Genomic DNA, 14,434 nt, shown 5'->3' with positions numbered 1-14,434 from the left:
TTTTTCAGACCATAAGATACGTGAGCTCTTTGCCTCTATTTCTAGAATACCAGAAGCTTCCTAAATATCACTGCTTGTGTGATGTCGCCATAATAGGCTCCTAATGCAAATCATTCTCCCCAGGGGCTGGTCATAGTGTTCAATTACAAACTAATCTCAACTGCATCACTTGGCAGCCTCTAGGACTCAAGAGTTTAAAATAAATGATCACACCTTCCTATTGTTTTCTAAACAACATTTTTCCCATTTACTAAATAAGATTTTTTTACTTGGTTATTTCATGTCCTTTAATATTGAAAAATATCAATCTCTAGCTTTATGATTGTTTCCTTACATTTTCTAATGATGACAGTCTAATTAAATATAATAGTGAAAACAATAAAAACTAAGTGGGAGTCAGGATATCTAGATTCTTGTTCTAGACTTGCCACTGGACCAGTTAAACCATATTTTTCTGATACTCAACTAATTTTATGTTAAATAAAAAGGTCAGAAAAATTATTTTTAAGATGTCATACACTGATTGTGAGAATCTATTTTTCAAAGATCACGCATGTATAGAATTATAAGGAAAAAGTAATAACAAAGATCAGCTGTAGGCATAAGGATGAAATAGGCTAAAGGGTGAGCGGGCGGGGGGAGATATACCTGCAATTTCTTCTAAAGTATTGGCATGCATGTCCAGCAACACAGTTCCATTCAGAATACAACTTCTCAACTCAAACAAGCTGTGTAATGAAAGAGTCGCCACATAAGGCTTGCTCCACCTCTCTCCTCCATCTTCCACATCTTCTTCAAACTTCAACCACCTACACAAATAAATATTATCAAAACATTGAATATTATATTGTAGGTCCATGATGCTTTATCCTAATAATAAAAAGTAAAAATAGCCCAGCTGGTGTGGCTCAGAGGTTGAACACTGACCCAGGAACCACTGGGAAAAAAAGGTCACCATTTTTATTCCCAGTCAGGGCACATGCCTCTCATCGATGTTTGTATCTTTCTATCCCTTTCCCTTCCTCTCTCTCTAAAATCAATAAATACATATATTAAAAAGTAGAAATATAAAGATATTCAATTGCTTCTTGGTTTCATGGGTTTTGAAAATAAGTAAAAGCTATCCCAAGTCACTCAGTTTATTTCATTTAACAGGAATTCTTTTTGTCATTGAATAACATATTAAAATAAAAAACTCATATATTTTTATATTAATTTGTCTATCTCTGAAAAAGTATTTTAACATAAATGTTTCATCAGTGGTTACAATGAATCTGTTATAGAACTAAGAAAGAGTACATATACTTCATGAAAAAATAATGATAATTGAAAGAGATGCAAAAGAAAATAAAAGAATACTCATTTTTCTTTAGTGGGAGGTCTTAAAACTGAATATTTTTTTAAATATTTTTTTATTGATTTCAGAGAGGAAGGGAGAGGGAGAGAGAGATAAAAACATCAATGATGAGAAACAATCACTTATTGGCTGCCTCCTGCATGCCCCCTACTGGGTTCAAACCCGAAACCCGGAATCGAACCCAGGACCCTTCAGTCCTCAGCCCAACACTCTTATCCACTCAGACAAACTGGCTAGGGCTTAAAACTGAATACCTGAGTCTCTTGATAATTTTTCCATTCGATTAGAGAAGCTTATATAACTTGGGGACTATTCTACAGGGAAAATACTTATTAGGCCTATTGATTGCAGTCACCTCATAAGGACTAAACTTACGAGAACTAAGCTCAACCCTCATTCCCTGGGCCTTCTTGCCAGGAATGGGGAATAGAAGAACCTTGATATCATGGTGCCAAATGGACACCACTGCCCTCTTAGAATGAAATAAATAGTAAAATATAAACAATATATATATGATTGTTTCTAAAGACAAATAGAAGGAATAAAGAGAAAACAATGATTTTTACTGCTCTGGCATAAGCACCAAATCTCATTCTCTTAGGGACTTGCCCTCTAATCTTAATAGATGACCAATTTAATTCAAACTTTTTTTAATGTTTTTGTTGATTTCAGACAGAGGAAGGGAGAGGGAGAGAGAATTAGAAATATCAATGGTGAGGAGAGAGAATCATCAATCTAATGGCTGCCTTCTGCACCCCCCCGCCCCCCACTGGGGATCAAGCCCACAATCCAGGCATGTACCCTAACCAGGAATCAAACCAACATTTCTAATGAATCCTAACATAAATTGTCTTTCCTACCCCATCCCCCACCCTTTTCCTCATTCTTTTTCTAGTGCCATTTTGCCCTAACTTCCTCTCTCAATGCAATACCACTCCAATTCCCTATATGATATTATATTACTGTTTTATGTAATCAAATGATCCAATGCCAACAGAGGACAAACATGTTGCACTAACTAGTTAGGAAACTGGATCAGTCAAAAATAACTAACCAAAAGGGCTAGTCAGAATGATTAATGTGCAGAGTTCCAAGGAAGATAAAGAAAGCTATGGATCTGTCCTCAGTGTTCAGGGAGCAAAAAATTTTCAGGAAGTGAAAAGAAACCCAATAGGGAAGAACAGTTATGCTGGCCAAGTTTCAGATAGGGAAGAATAACTACACCTACATAAAATATAGGTATAACTATACCTATATAACTATCCTATATAATAAAGAGCTAATATGCTAATTAGACCAAACAGCAGAACGACCATCCGGACATCCTTCCGGACAACCGTCCAGACGACCTTCCAGATGAAACTGGGGCTGCAAGGACCAACTGAGGCTGCAAGGGGGGGGCCAGCCGGGGCTGTGAGGGGCTGAGAAGGCCAGCCAAGGCAGCCGGAGCTATGAGGGCCAAGCCCCTTGCACGAATTTCGTGCATCGGGCCTCTAGTACCTATATAAAACACTTGAAGGTTAAAAAAAAGAAACTTACATTTAAGTCCTAAATCACTGTCTGTATTTCTAAAATCGCTGGCAATTTTATAGAACATTTATCTATTCAGTTAGGAATTTTTCATATTAGTGATTTTTAACATTTTTTAGCCCTTAACAGGGCCATAAAACTTCATAAATCATATGATGGTCATAGCATAGTATTATTTATCAACTATACTTGTTTCTCCCTCTTTTCTTGGCAAAGAGTAGGATATCACTACCTCCATCCCTTCTAACTGGGTGATGCCATGTGACTGTTGACTAGTTCTGGAAATCAGAAATGTTCAAGACGGAGGCGGCTATACAAGTTAGGGTCTCTAAGTAACTACAGTGAACAGATGTGTAGAGCCTCCATTGACATGATAGACATGTATCATAAGACATAAAAAAAGCCTTTGTGATTTGAAACCATTGAGACTGCAGAATTTTTTTCTAACAGAATTTAGCTTATCTTAAACTGATACAGATCACCATTTTTGCTATGCATACCAGCATCAAAATCTTAATTGAAATGAATGATGAAAGCAAATATAATTTTAATAAATATAATAAATTAGTATTTCTTTCCAGGTTTAAAAGTAAAATCATGTTCACATTCTTAATGTCAATATCTCAAAGGATCAACTTCTTGGCAGACATTTTGAGATAATATGGAATTGTGGAAAGAGTCTTGGACTAGTTGGGAATAAAAATAAATTTTGGTTTTGTCTCTATAGCTAAATTGTCATGTAACCAAGGGAAAGACTTTCAGTTTCTCTAGGCCATGTTCTTCTCATCTATAAAATAAGACAAATTCAACACATTAAAAACTTGCCCAAGGTCACCTAGCCAATGACCTTGTCAACCAGCTTCAACTCCAAGTGTTCTTGTTTTTCTCTAAAGTCTGTGACCATTCTCTACCATTATACAATTACTTTGGTTGAATTTATGGACTTTTTAAGCTGAAATATCTTTTGCAAATGCATATAGTGGAAACAACTGATTTAACATTTGATTTTCATTCTTGTCTGGAACAAATCTCAACCTGAAAAGTCTTCTCTGTTCTCTTCCTCCTTTTTACATTATCCACAGACATGACACCAAGAGAGTGGATACAACTTTTATTAAATCCTCTGTCACCTTGCATACTATTCACATATGATGTTTTTACAAAAAGGGCAAAAGAAGGGAGTATGTAGAGCAACACTTATTTTGGTGTTATTTTGACTAAAGGACCTTAATAGAATTAAAATCTAGTTTCCAGTCCCTTGGGTAGTAAAGAAGACTTAGGGTTATGAAAGGATGTAAGGGACCATAGATTTCTCTCAATTGAAAAATGTCTTCAGTTAATGTTTCTGGAGCTATAGTACATTCTGTCATCTCTACATATAAAATCACTCCTAAAATATTGTATTTAAAATTTTCACTCAAGTAAGAAATCCTGAAAAATGTTTCTACATTATTAAAATATTATCGTTTCTTAATTATTTATGTATAAATCCATAAACTAACCCATACAATAATGTTATTTGTGAGTTATGATAACACCAATAATAAATTCATTTTTAAAATACTAGTGGGTTTCTAGATCTACATATATTAGCAAACCTTTTCATATAAGGAAAATTATAGTTAAATTTTATACTTCCAAATAACAGTGAAGATAATTAAATAAATAAAACATCTTCATCATTTTATATTGGCTCCTTTGAAAGTGAAAATTTAAATTTTAAGAATTCCTGGGGGGGAGGGGAGGGGAGGCCATGAATGTGTAGTCCCAACCATTTTTATCCCATGTATAGATAGATTCAGTAACCACCACCACAATCAAGATAGAACACTGTTCCATCACCACAAAGAATTTTCCCTGTCTGTAGCTTGTCTTTTCATCCTGTTAACAGGGTCTCTCACAGCACAAAAGTTTTTAATTTGAATGAAATCCAATTTATAATTCTTTTCTTTTATGGATTGTGCTTTTGATATCATGTATGAAAACTCATCATCCAGCCCCAGGTCCTTAAGATTTTCGCCTATGCTTTCTCTTAAATTTTCATAGCTTTATGTTTTAAATTTATAATTTACTGTCAATTAATTTTTGTATACACTGCGAGGTTTAGACCGAGGTTATTTTTTTTTTTACCTATAGATAATTGTTTCAGTACCATTTGTTCAAAAGACAAGTCTTCCTTTATTTAAAAGCTCCCTTTGTCAAAACTCAGCAGTATTTGTGTTGGTCTTTCCCTGTTACCTATTCTGCTGCATTGATCTATGTGTCTATCTGTAAAAACATTTTAAAAACAAATCCAAAATGTATATTCTTTTCTTTAGAATAATTCCCTTCAAATTAGGTGCTTGGCCTTTTGGAAAAGAAGAATGAAGTCTCTGGGAATTCCAAACAATTTGGTAGTTAAAAGGACCACATATAAGTCATTTGCATGAATGGTTTGATTTAGCCACAGGTTTCATGACCACTGCAGGAGGAAGCGGAAGATCCTTTCCATAAAAAGGAACCCACAAGTTACAAATAGCAAGTTACTAAACATTTCAAGATTCAGTGCTTGATGCCAGCTTCAGAATAATGCCAAAGGCTTTAAGATATTTAAATATTTTAAAGGCTACATTAAAAATTTTATATATACACAAATTCATAAGTATAGCTACTTTCTCGGGGGAGGAGGGGTTCATTCCATTTTAAACTTCAAAGATAGAAATTAACAGATCTGGGAACACACCAAATCCTGTTTCAAGATTTGTAGTCACTGAGTATGCTGCCAGTTGCAAAATGCCTGATTGCAGTTAATGACCTAAAGTGCTGCAATTTATTCCAGTTTTCAAATAAACTCAGCTGACATTTGTTTGAATAGCAAACCAAAGCAAACAAGAGTCTCACAGGCATGAATGAGAAGTGATGGACAATAAAAAAATCAAGGTTATAGGCCATATGCATGACATTTTCTATGGGGGAGGGACAGGTTTAAACTCAGAGAATATTTTCATTTCCTTCTGTATCTGGATCTGTTTTCATCCATGATTAACACATTGGAATCTCTTTGTACTAAACTACAACAACCTAATATTGGTGTTTCATTAATTCTTTGAGGATAAAGTTGACAATAATCTCTATAATACTCATATTAAAAGTCTACAAAATAAATTTCTTCTGCAAATTAGAAATAGATGTTTTCCATATATATTAAATCTTTCTGTTTATTCCATTCCCACTAATTCTGGTGACCTTTGCAAAGAATTTTTATTGTCTGCTTGTACTGATATAGAAAGTAAAGAGGTTACTATACCATCCAAAATTATAGCCTCAGAGAAGTCATGGCTTCACAAGAGAAAACATCCTCCTTTGGGTAAAGCTGGGGATATGGAGGGTTAGAGTGGGGAAATGGTTAGGGTGGGGGCTTGAGAATAACATATGTAATTATAAAGAGCCTATTTTAACAAAAAAGGGGGAAATTAAATATATCCAAACCTAGAGTTTATCGATATTAGCTGTTCTTAATCCATATTATCTTCACACCTCACATTGCACTGAAAAATCGTGATGACTTGAACCTTTGCTAGTTTTGAATATCAAATGCTTCACAGCATCAATAAAATCATTTTGAGGTAATAATCCTTTCTATACTGCCATGTATGTATCAGAGGCCTCACTGCTACCCCCTGCTTGGCCTCTTCTGAGCTCCTTTGTGGAAAGCACTTTTTAAAGGACAACCACAGTGAGTCAAGCATGTTGTCTCCACTATTGCACAGCTGTGGTATCTTTGAGAACTTTTCTATTAATAGCATTATATGTTATTTATAAGCAGAACATTCTAATCTTGTTGATTTCATTAGTCCTTGTCATATGGCTTCTTTAGGGTTTTTAAAAGTGAACAGCTGTTTTTCACAAACATTTATTAAATAATTTTGATTCAAAAAATTCACTTCAAAATCTAAAACTTTGCTCAAGTTTTACTTGGCAACAACAGTGGGTATGAATTATTCAAGATGTGATATATGACAGGTGCAATGTGCTGATAAACTATTCTTTTTATTTCTACTAGGGTAGAAAGATATTAATCCCCCTGGAATACTAATCAAACGAGTGAAGTGCTTCAAATGGTATGCTAATGATTTATTAAAATTAAGTTGCATTTGACAAATTAGATGGAGTAATGAATTAACTAAAATTAGCCTTTTTAAATAAATTAGGGACACCAGAACAAAGTTACTTGTGCCACTTTAAAACCCACTACATTTCTAAGTCTTCAATAAATACGTACTGTTCTTCCCTGACGTATTGTCTCAGCCAAAATTCATGTACCCTCCTCTTCAATGTCTGTTACTATTTGATTGCTAATCAGATGTCTCCCTGAACCTTAAACAGCTGCACCATGCATGAGGTTCCGGAAACATATCTGAGAACACAGGTCCTAATAATTCTTGAATTATTAGTATTCAAGAATACTAATAATTAGCAACGTTTCTATCTCTCTTTCTCTCTCCCTTCCTCTCTGAAATCAATAATAATTAATCTCACTAATAATTAATTAGCAATTATTAGTATTCAAGAATACTAATGATTAGCTAGATCATCTCTTTTATTCTTTATAAATAAATAGCAATACATTTTGGTGGTTTAGGATAAACACTTTGTTCAACTCAACCATTAGAATATAATAAAAATCTTATCGGCTCAACTGTGACAGAGTGAAAGACTAGATTCTAAATTGAACTGTCACCTACTAGCTTTATGAGACTGGGCAAATTACAAGAAGGTATTGGTTAAAAGAAGCAGATGACTATTCTGTTCTAAAAGGTGAAAAATCAACAAGCATTTTAAGAATAAGAGAGTTACTCATGCCAAAACACATATTCCAAACTTACTTCTTAGCTATATTATATGGAATGAGAGTAAAGAAAGAAATACTTCAAGTCATCTGGGAACACCTATTTCTTTTTTGTTCCCCATCACCATTTATCTCTCTATACCTTCTTCCACCTCCACCCTCCCCTACCCACCCCCCCAAAATCACCACCATGTCCAGAAGTTCTCTCACTTTTTTTGCTTTTTTGCTCAATCCTCTCACCCCAGTCCCTCCAGAGCTGTCTGCCTGCTCTCTATCTATGAGTCTGTCTCATATTTGCTTGGCAGTTATAAGAAATACGTGTTCTTTCTCACTCATATGTGGAATTTAATGAACAAACAGGAACACCTATTTTTTATAACCAGTTGAAGACTGATATTTCTAAACTTATACAGGGAGGTTAGCACTTTAAATTCCTTATCAACAAGTCATATAAATAGTTATATCACTAATCTGTGAAGATTATTGTGGTTTTTATCATCAAATAAAGAAGATGACTACATATATTATGTATATTAAAAACTCCAAAGTATTTAGTTTTTGATGCAATTGAAAGAAAAATATAAAGTAAAAGGTTCTTAATCCTGAAATTAACCCAGTTACATAAAAACAATTTCAAATTTGGTTTTATATTTAAAATATTGTAATAGAAGTCATCATAAGGAAATTTATTAATTTTGTAAATTTTTACTTAAAACATAATTCACAAAGAATAAAATTCCATCAATTTTAGGTATTAAAAAAGGCAAATAAAGAAAATGATGATTTTACATAAAATAGGCAAAGAAAAGAAGCAATTAGTTCACAGGAATAAAATAAAAACATATGGGGACCTGGCCAGGTAGCTCAGTTGGTTAGAGTGTCGTCCCGATACACAAAAATTGCAAGTTTGATTCCTGGTCAGGACATATAAAAGAATCAACCAATGAATGCATAAATATGTTGAGCAACAAATTTATGTCTCCTCTCTCTCTCTCTCTCTCTCTCTCTCTCTCCCTCTTTCCCTTCCTCTCTCTCAAATAACTTAATTAATTAATAAAAAACATGAAAAGATGTTCAATCTCACTAATAATTAAAGAAATGCAAGTTAAAACAATGCAATTTATTTCTCATCTATAAAAATAAAGTTTGGTGATTGAGTATAGCAAGGATTTGGGCAAAATAAACACTCTCATACAATGTTAAAGTATAAATTACCAAAACAATTTATGAAGATAGTTTTTAAATATCTTCCAAAGTAAAAAAGTCTGCTCTTTTGTACATAGGTTCCACTTTTGGAAATTCACCCTACATAAATACCGACAAAATAATGCCAAACATATGAGTAAATAATTACTGCATCAATGATTACAGCAAATAAAACAACCTAAATAAATAAATATCCATATAATTAAATGTAATGCAGTCATTATAAGATGTACATCTGTACTGATAACATGGAAAGTAGCCCAAATATATTTTTAAGTGATACTGGGAAGCTATTTTGATTTCCTCTCTTTCATCCTGTGGTTTAAATCATTGCTACTCAAAATGTGGCCCTCACCCCAAAAACATTGGTGTGACAGCACCTGGAAGAGTGTTAGAATCTGACACTATGCCTGAGGCCTAGTAGACCTACATTTCAACAAGACTCCGTGTGATTGGTATTAACAATAAAACTTGGGAAGCAGAGGGTAAGTGACAATCTTAGGTGTGCCCACAATTCCTTGTGCACACCTATATTACAGCATTCATTTATAACCTTGTTTACTTGCCTAAATCTCCATATTAGACTATGAGACTTCTGAAGGAAAATTTTAAGTTTTTTGTTATTGTTCTATATCCATTGCACCTGGCACATAATAGGTACTTTATAAGTGTTTGTTATATAAATGAGACAATAAGCAAGAATAAATAAAAAGTAAATGCAAGGTTTAGTTTATTACTCTTTTATAGCAATTCATTGACTATATGACAATATAGAAATATTAATTACAAATGACAAAAAGTAATCTTGAGAAAGTTATTTTGAAAAGCACTATGTTTGAATGTATACATATCTTAGATACACATTACAAAATATTTTTATCCTCGCCAACTAGGACATAAATCTAGGACAATACTTAAAGCCTCTTGTAATGTTTGCCCTTCCTTTTTAAAAGCCCCCCACTCAAATTATCATATACCACTAGTTTGGGCACAGGCCAGCAATCAAAAAGAAATAAATAAATTACTTTAGATTTCTATTGTTTTCCTGATGACACACAAATTATGCTACTGTTTATCTTTAGGACTGCAGCTGCTGCTGGCTCTGAGTCACTATTTACTATAATTACTGCCTTCAGAGTTCACTCTGACCCAGACCCCATTATGGGATATGCCCAGACCAGATGAGCAATTTCAGAAATTAGCAGCATTCGTGAATGTTTGCAAAATCATGGCAGTAGATATCTGTTTTTCTAATAGCATGAAAATTCTTTAGTATGCATTCACTCTTCAACAAAAATCCTCACCTGGCTGTTTCTCTCCATTCAGCATCTTCACCTTCACGCCAGCAAATCTCATCCAGTTCTGTGAAAAGGTCATGAGGAATGTGTTCCTCGTCATCATCCTCAGTTCCAAGAATAAACTGTACCCGCTGTGATGGGGTGTCTATGGAAAATCAGAGACATAAGCATGCATTACCATGACTTTAAGCTTAAAATGTCCCGATCACCTCTTTCATCACCACTCCAAACTCACACCTCCCCTGCCTCCACTACAACACTCATCTAAAGTAAACCTGGGCCCTAGCTGGTTTGGCTCAGATGATAGAGCGTCAGCCTGTGGACTGAAGGGTCTCAGGTTCGATTCCGGTCAAGGGCACATGCCTGGGTTGCGGGCTCAATCCCCATTAGGGGACGTGCAGGAGGCAGCCAATCAATGATTCTCTCTCATCATTGATGTTTCTATCTCTCTTTCTCTCTCCCTTCCTCTCTGAAATCAATAAAGATATATTTAAAAATAAATAAAAATAAAGTAAACTTGGGGAATTAAAACTAAATTTAGCATTACATTAAGTCTAGCATAATTTAGGAACATAAATATGTAAAACCATAGCAGATAATGTATATATATTATAAAAATAAAATATGATTATTATGATGATTATTTTGTATTATTTATAACAATCATGAAAACTATTCCATTTAGCTCACACAATACATACATACATCTCTCATGATATATGCTATATTTCATAATAATATTCAGAAGAGTAGACTCTGATAAAATTCACTTATACTAAAACTATGCTGAATATAACTCACCAAAAAACTCCCTTGTGATGTTTCTTCATAGTCACACCCAAGTCGTCAGCCCAACCCCTAGCAACAACTAATCTGGCTTCCACTGCTTATAGTTTTTCCTTTTCCAAGATGTTATATAAATGGAAAAATATGATATGTAACCTTTTGAGGCTGTCGTTATTCACTTAGTATAATGCCTTTGAGATTTTGAAATTTATCTGCGTCACTAAGTGTATCAGTAGTTCATTCTTTTTTACTGCTGAGAAATAGTCCATTGTAGAAATGTACACAGTTTATTTATGCATCCACTTGCTGAAGGATATTTAGGTTGTTTCCAGTGTGGGGCAATTATGAATAGAACTGTGATACTGTTCTTATATGGGTTTTCCAGTTGGACATAACTCTTTAAATCTCTAGGGTAAGTGCCTAGGGGTAGGATTGCTATCCAGGGGTCCTCAAACTTTTTAAACAGGGGGCCAGTTCACTGTCCCTCAGACCGTTGGAGGGCCGGACTATAGTTTAAAAAAAAACTATGAACACATTCCTATGCACACTGCACATATCTTATTTTGAAGTAAAAAAACAAATGTTTTCGGCAGGCCGCATGTGGCCCGCAGGCCGTAGTTTGAGGACCCCTGTATGCTAAGTGTATTTTTAACTTTATAAAACTGCTTTCCAGAGAGTCTGTACTCTTTTGCATTCTGAGCAGCTATGTATGAGAGAGTTGTACTTGTTCTGCATCCTGATCAGCACTTTGTGTCAACTGTTTCTTAGCCATTCTGTGCAGTGATATCTCATTGTGGTACTTTTCACATTTCTCTGTCTATTGTTGACAGTTTTTCGTGTGTTTATTGGTCATCCATATGTCTTCTTTGGTGAAATGTCTGTTGAAATATTTTGTCAATTTTAAATTAGGTTGATTGTTTCTTTACTATTGAGTTTTGAGAGCTCTTTATAGATTCTGAATATAAGTCTTTGTTGAACATTAACTTATTTTATATCTGAATACAGCTGAATGGGGACTTGAGGGAGATTGGGAACTATTTAAAATGGGAGAGATTTGATCATGTCTTACAGATGATGAGAATAATCTAGTTGAGAGAAAGAGGTCATTTAGACTACAAATTGTATAAGTTTCCAGGTGGGAGAGAACAAGAAATAAACATAATTGAAAAGAAAACCCCCTCATTATATTAAAAGGGGGGACAGTTGCAGATGTAAGCATATAGGTCTGTATATTTAATAGGAAGGAAGTTGAATAGGTTCTTTCTGGTGGCGTATTTCCCTTCTGACGTACAAAGCATCTACTAAGTGATGGTGAAAAGGAGGCTGTTGGGGAATGGTGAAAAAGGTTGAAAATCATTTTTTTAATCAAAAAAATGCAACAGAATTGGGCAGAGGTATTGAAAATCCATGGAAGTCGTGAGTTTAAATGGCTACAATCCACCCTGTTGAAAGACTACTGCTATGTCCAGCAGAGCATCCCTACTTGGGGAGGAAGGGAGAAAGAAAAAACATGGAGAAAACCCAACATAAGTCAACATAAGTATGGATTTTAAAGTAGGAGTGAAGGTATGAATAAAACTATAACAAGGGACCTACGATATATGGAATATTAGCAAAAGTATTACTAAAATTACAAGCTATGAAATCAGAGTAGGATAAAGAAATAAAGATTATTACATGAGTAGGAAAAAAGTAGAGAGATCAAGTAGTTGCACAAGCAAATAAGAAGAGAAGCTGCGGTCAGAGAGCAAGGTGAGCATATTAGTGACTTCAGAGGCGGAGTAATTATGGATGTGTAGGTGAGCTGGTTGCAGTGAAGGAGATCGTAGGAGACGGGATGGTCAAGGAACTGAAAGGCTGGCTCTTGGTTATGTCATGTGTACAGAGGCTCTCAAGGCTCCCAGGAGTTGTTAACAACTACCATATCACTGCATGTTGATATTCTGTATCTACTTTCAAAAGAAAAACAGTCAAAATAGCAGAAATTTCACATACTAAAAATAAAATGTGGGCAGATTAGCAATATAAGTGGGAACTTAATAAAACATTTTCCCCCGAATTTTCAAACTACTTAGAGCAATAACTATTATTGGGATAAATTATCAAGAGTTTATACAACTAAGTTTTACTACTTAACTGTTTTTCCTCACTCAAAAATCTAACACAATTATCACCTTCATAAAGCAGATGTACAAGAGAAAAAAAGGATCAAGTTTTCTCTCTCCCACTTCTCCCTAAACTGTCCAACACAATATAATTTAGAAAAGTATAAACAATTATATGACTGTTAATTTGGATTATACAAACAAGTGCAATATTATTATGGTCACAAATTTAATAAAAACAAGGCAATTCTTACCAAAGGAAGGTGACTCCCTTCCATCCTCTAATCCTGAATCTCTCTCTCTGTCTCTCTTTCTGTGTTTATGACCACGATGCCTGTGACGTCGATGGCTTTTTCTTCCTCCCAGGGGCACATGAACTCCAATAAATAGTGTCCGATGACCTTATCAGAAGTAAAAGCACAAATTAAACTCTAAATTATTCCAGATCACAGAAGATAATGATTTACATGTTAATGAAAACTCAATTCAATTCAATCCAGCACGTAGTCTTTGTGTTTATGATGTGTGTAAATCTTAAAGTTTGGCACTGCATTTTGGTATACCATGGATCAGTCACAATACTATTTGGTGCTATATTTTAGAGTCACCATTAGCTTATTAACTTTCTTTATAATCTCTTTGTGTCTATTTCCCATAGTTTATAATTATACTATTATCATTTTTTAAAAATCATTCTACTTTCTACAGACCTTCAAATCAGCTAACTCATCAGTTCCCTTTCCTTCACAGTTAAGTGAGTGAAAATTTAGTCTTTAATAAAGCAGATTTCACCTAGTAATACCAAGTTCTGTGGAGATTTTTCAGCTCTACTGTTTCTGTATATGGCAGTTGACAGCACTGACCATTTTCTTCTCTATGACTGAACTTTCTCTTGGCCCTCCTCCCTCCACCTTTGTTTTATTCATATCAGTTTCTTTTGTTGGTTCTTCCATTTACCCATTCAAGGTTGGGATCCCCATGACCATAAATTTTTCTTACAATATCATACACCAAATTGATATATAGATAGATATAGATATATATCTCACTTAAGAAGAACAAAAATATGCTCAATTAATATTTGACAAATAAAAATATTAGAGGAATCCACAGGCAGCAAAATAGCAGACATATGCCAAAGCAATATCTTCACCGGTACAGCTCCTAGGGCAATGAAAACTAAGGAGGAAATAAATAAATGGGGCTACATCAAAATAAAAGGCTTCTGCACAGCAAAAGAAACCATCAACAAAACAACAAGAAAGCCAACTGCATAGGAGAACATATTTGCCAATGTTATCTCTGATAAGGGTTTAATCTCCAA

General features: G+C 34.4%; 1 protein-coding gene across 8 annotated transcripts in view; it reads right to left on the bottom strand.

Moving 5' to 3' along the window:
- SLC4A10 (solute carrier family 4, sodium bicarbonate transporter, member 10) overlaps positions 1 to 14,434 on the bottom strand; it is a 225,985-nt gene that overhangs the window by 117,657 nt on the left and 93,894 nt on the right. For all 8 annotated transcript variants that reach the window (XM_005859367.2, XM_014534129.1, XM_014534131.1 and 5 more), the window contains exons 3-5: positions 13,365 to 13,511; positions 10,226 to 10,364; positions 649 to 809 (exon numbers count right to left, since the gene is read on the bottom strand). In XM_005859367.2, coding sequence (XP_005859429.1) covers positions 649 to 809; positions 10,226 to 10,364; positions 13,365 to 13,511 — 447 coding nt within the window. The remainder of the gene's footprint in view (positions 1 to 648; positions 810 to 10,225; positions 10,365 to 13,364; positions 13,512 to 14,434) is intronic.

Source organism: Myotis brandtii, unplaced genomic scaffold (genome assembly GCF_000412655.1).
Source record: "Myotis brandtii unplaced genomic scaffold, ASM41265v1 scaffold125, whole genome shotgun sequence".
Classification (NCBI taxonomy): Eukaryota; Metazoa; Chordata; class Mammalia; order Chiroptera; family Vespertilionidae; genus Myotis; species Myotis brandtii.
The sequence above is the reverse complement of the archived record's forward strand: the minus strand, read 5'-3'. Positions and strand labels throughout refer to the sequence as shown.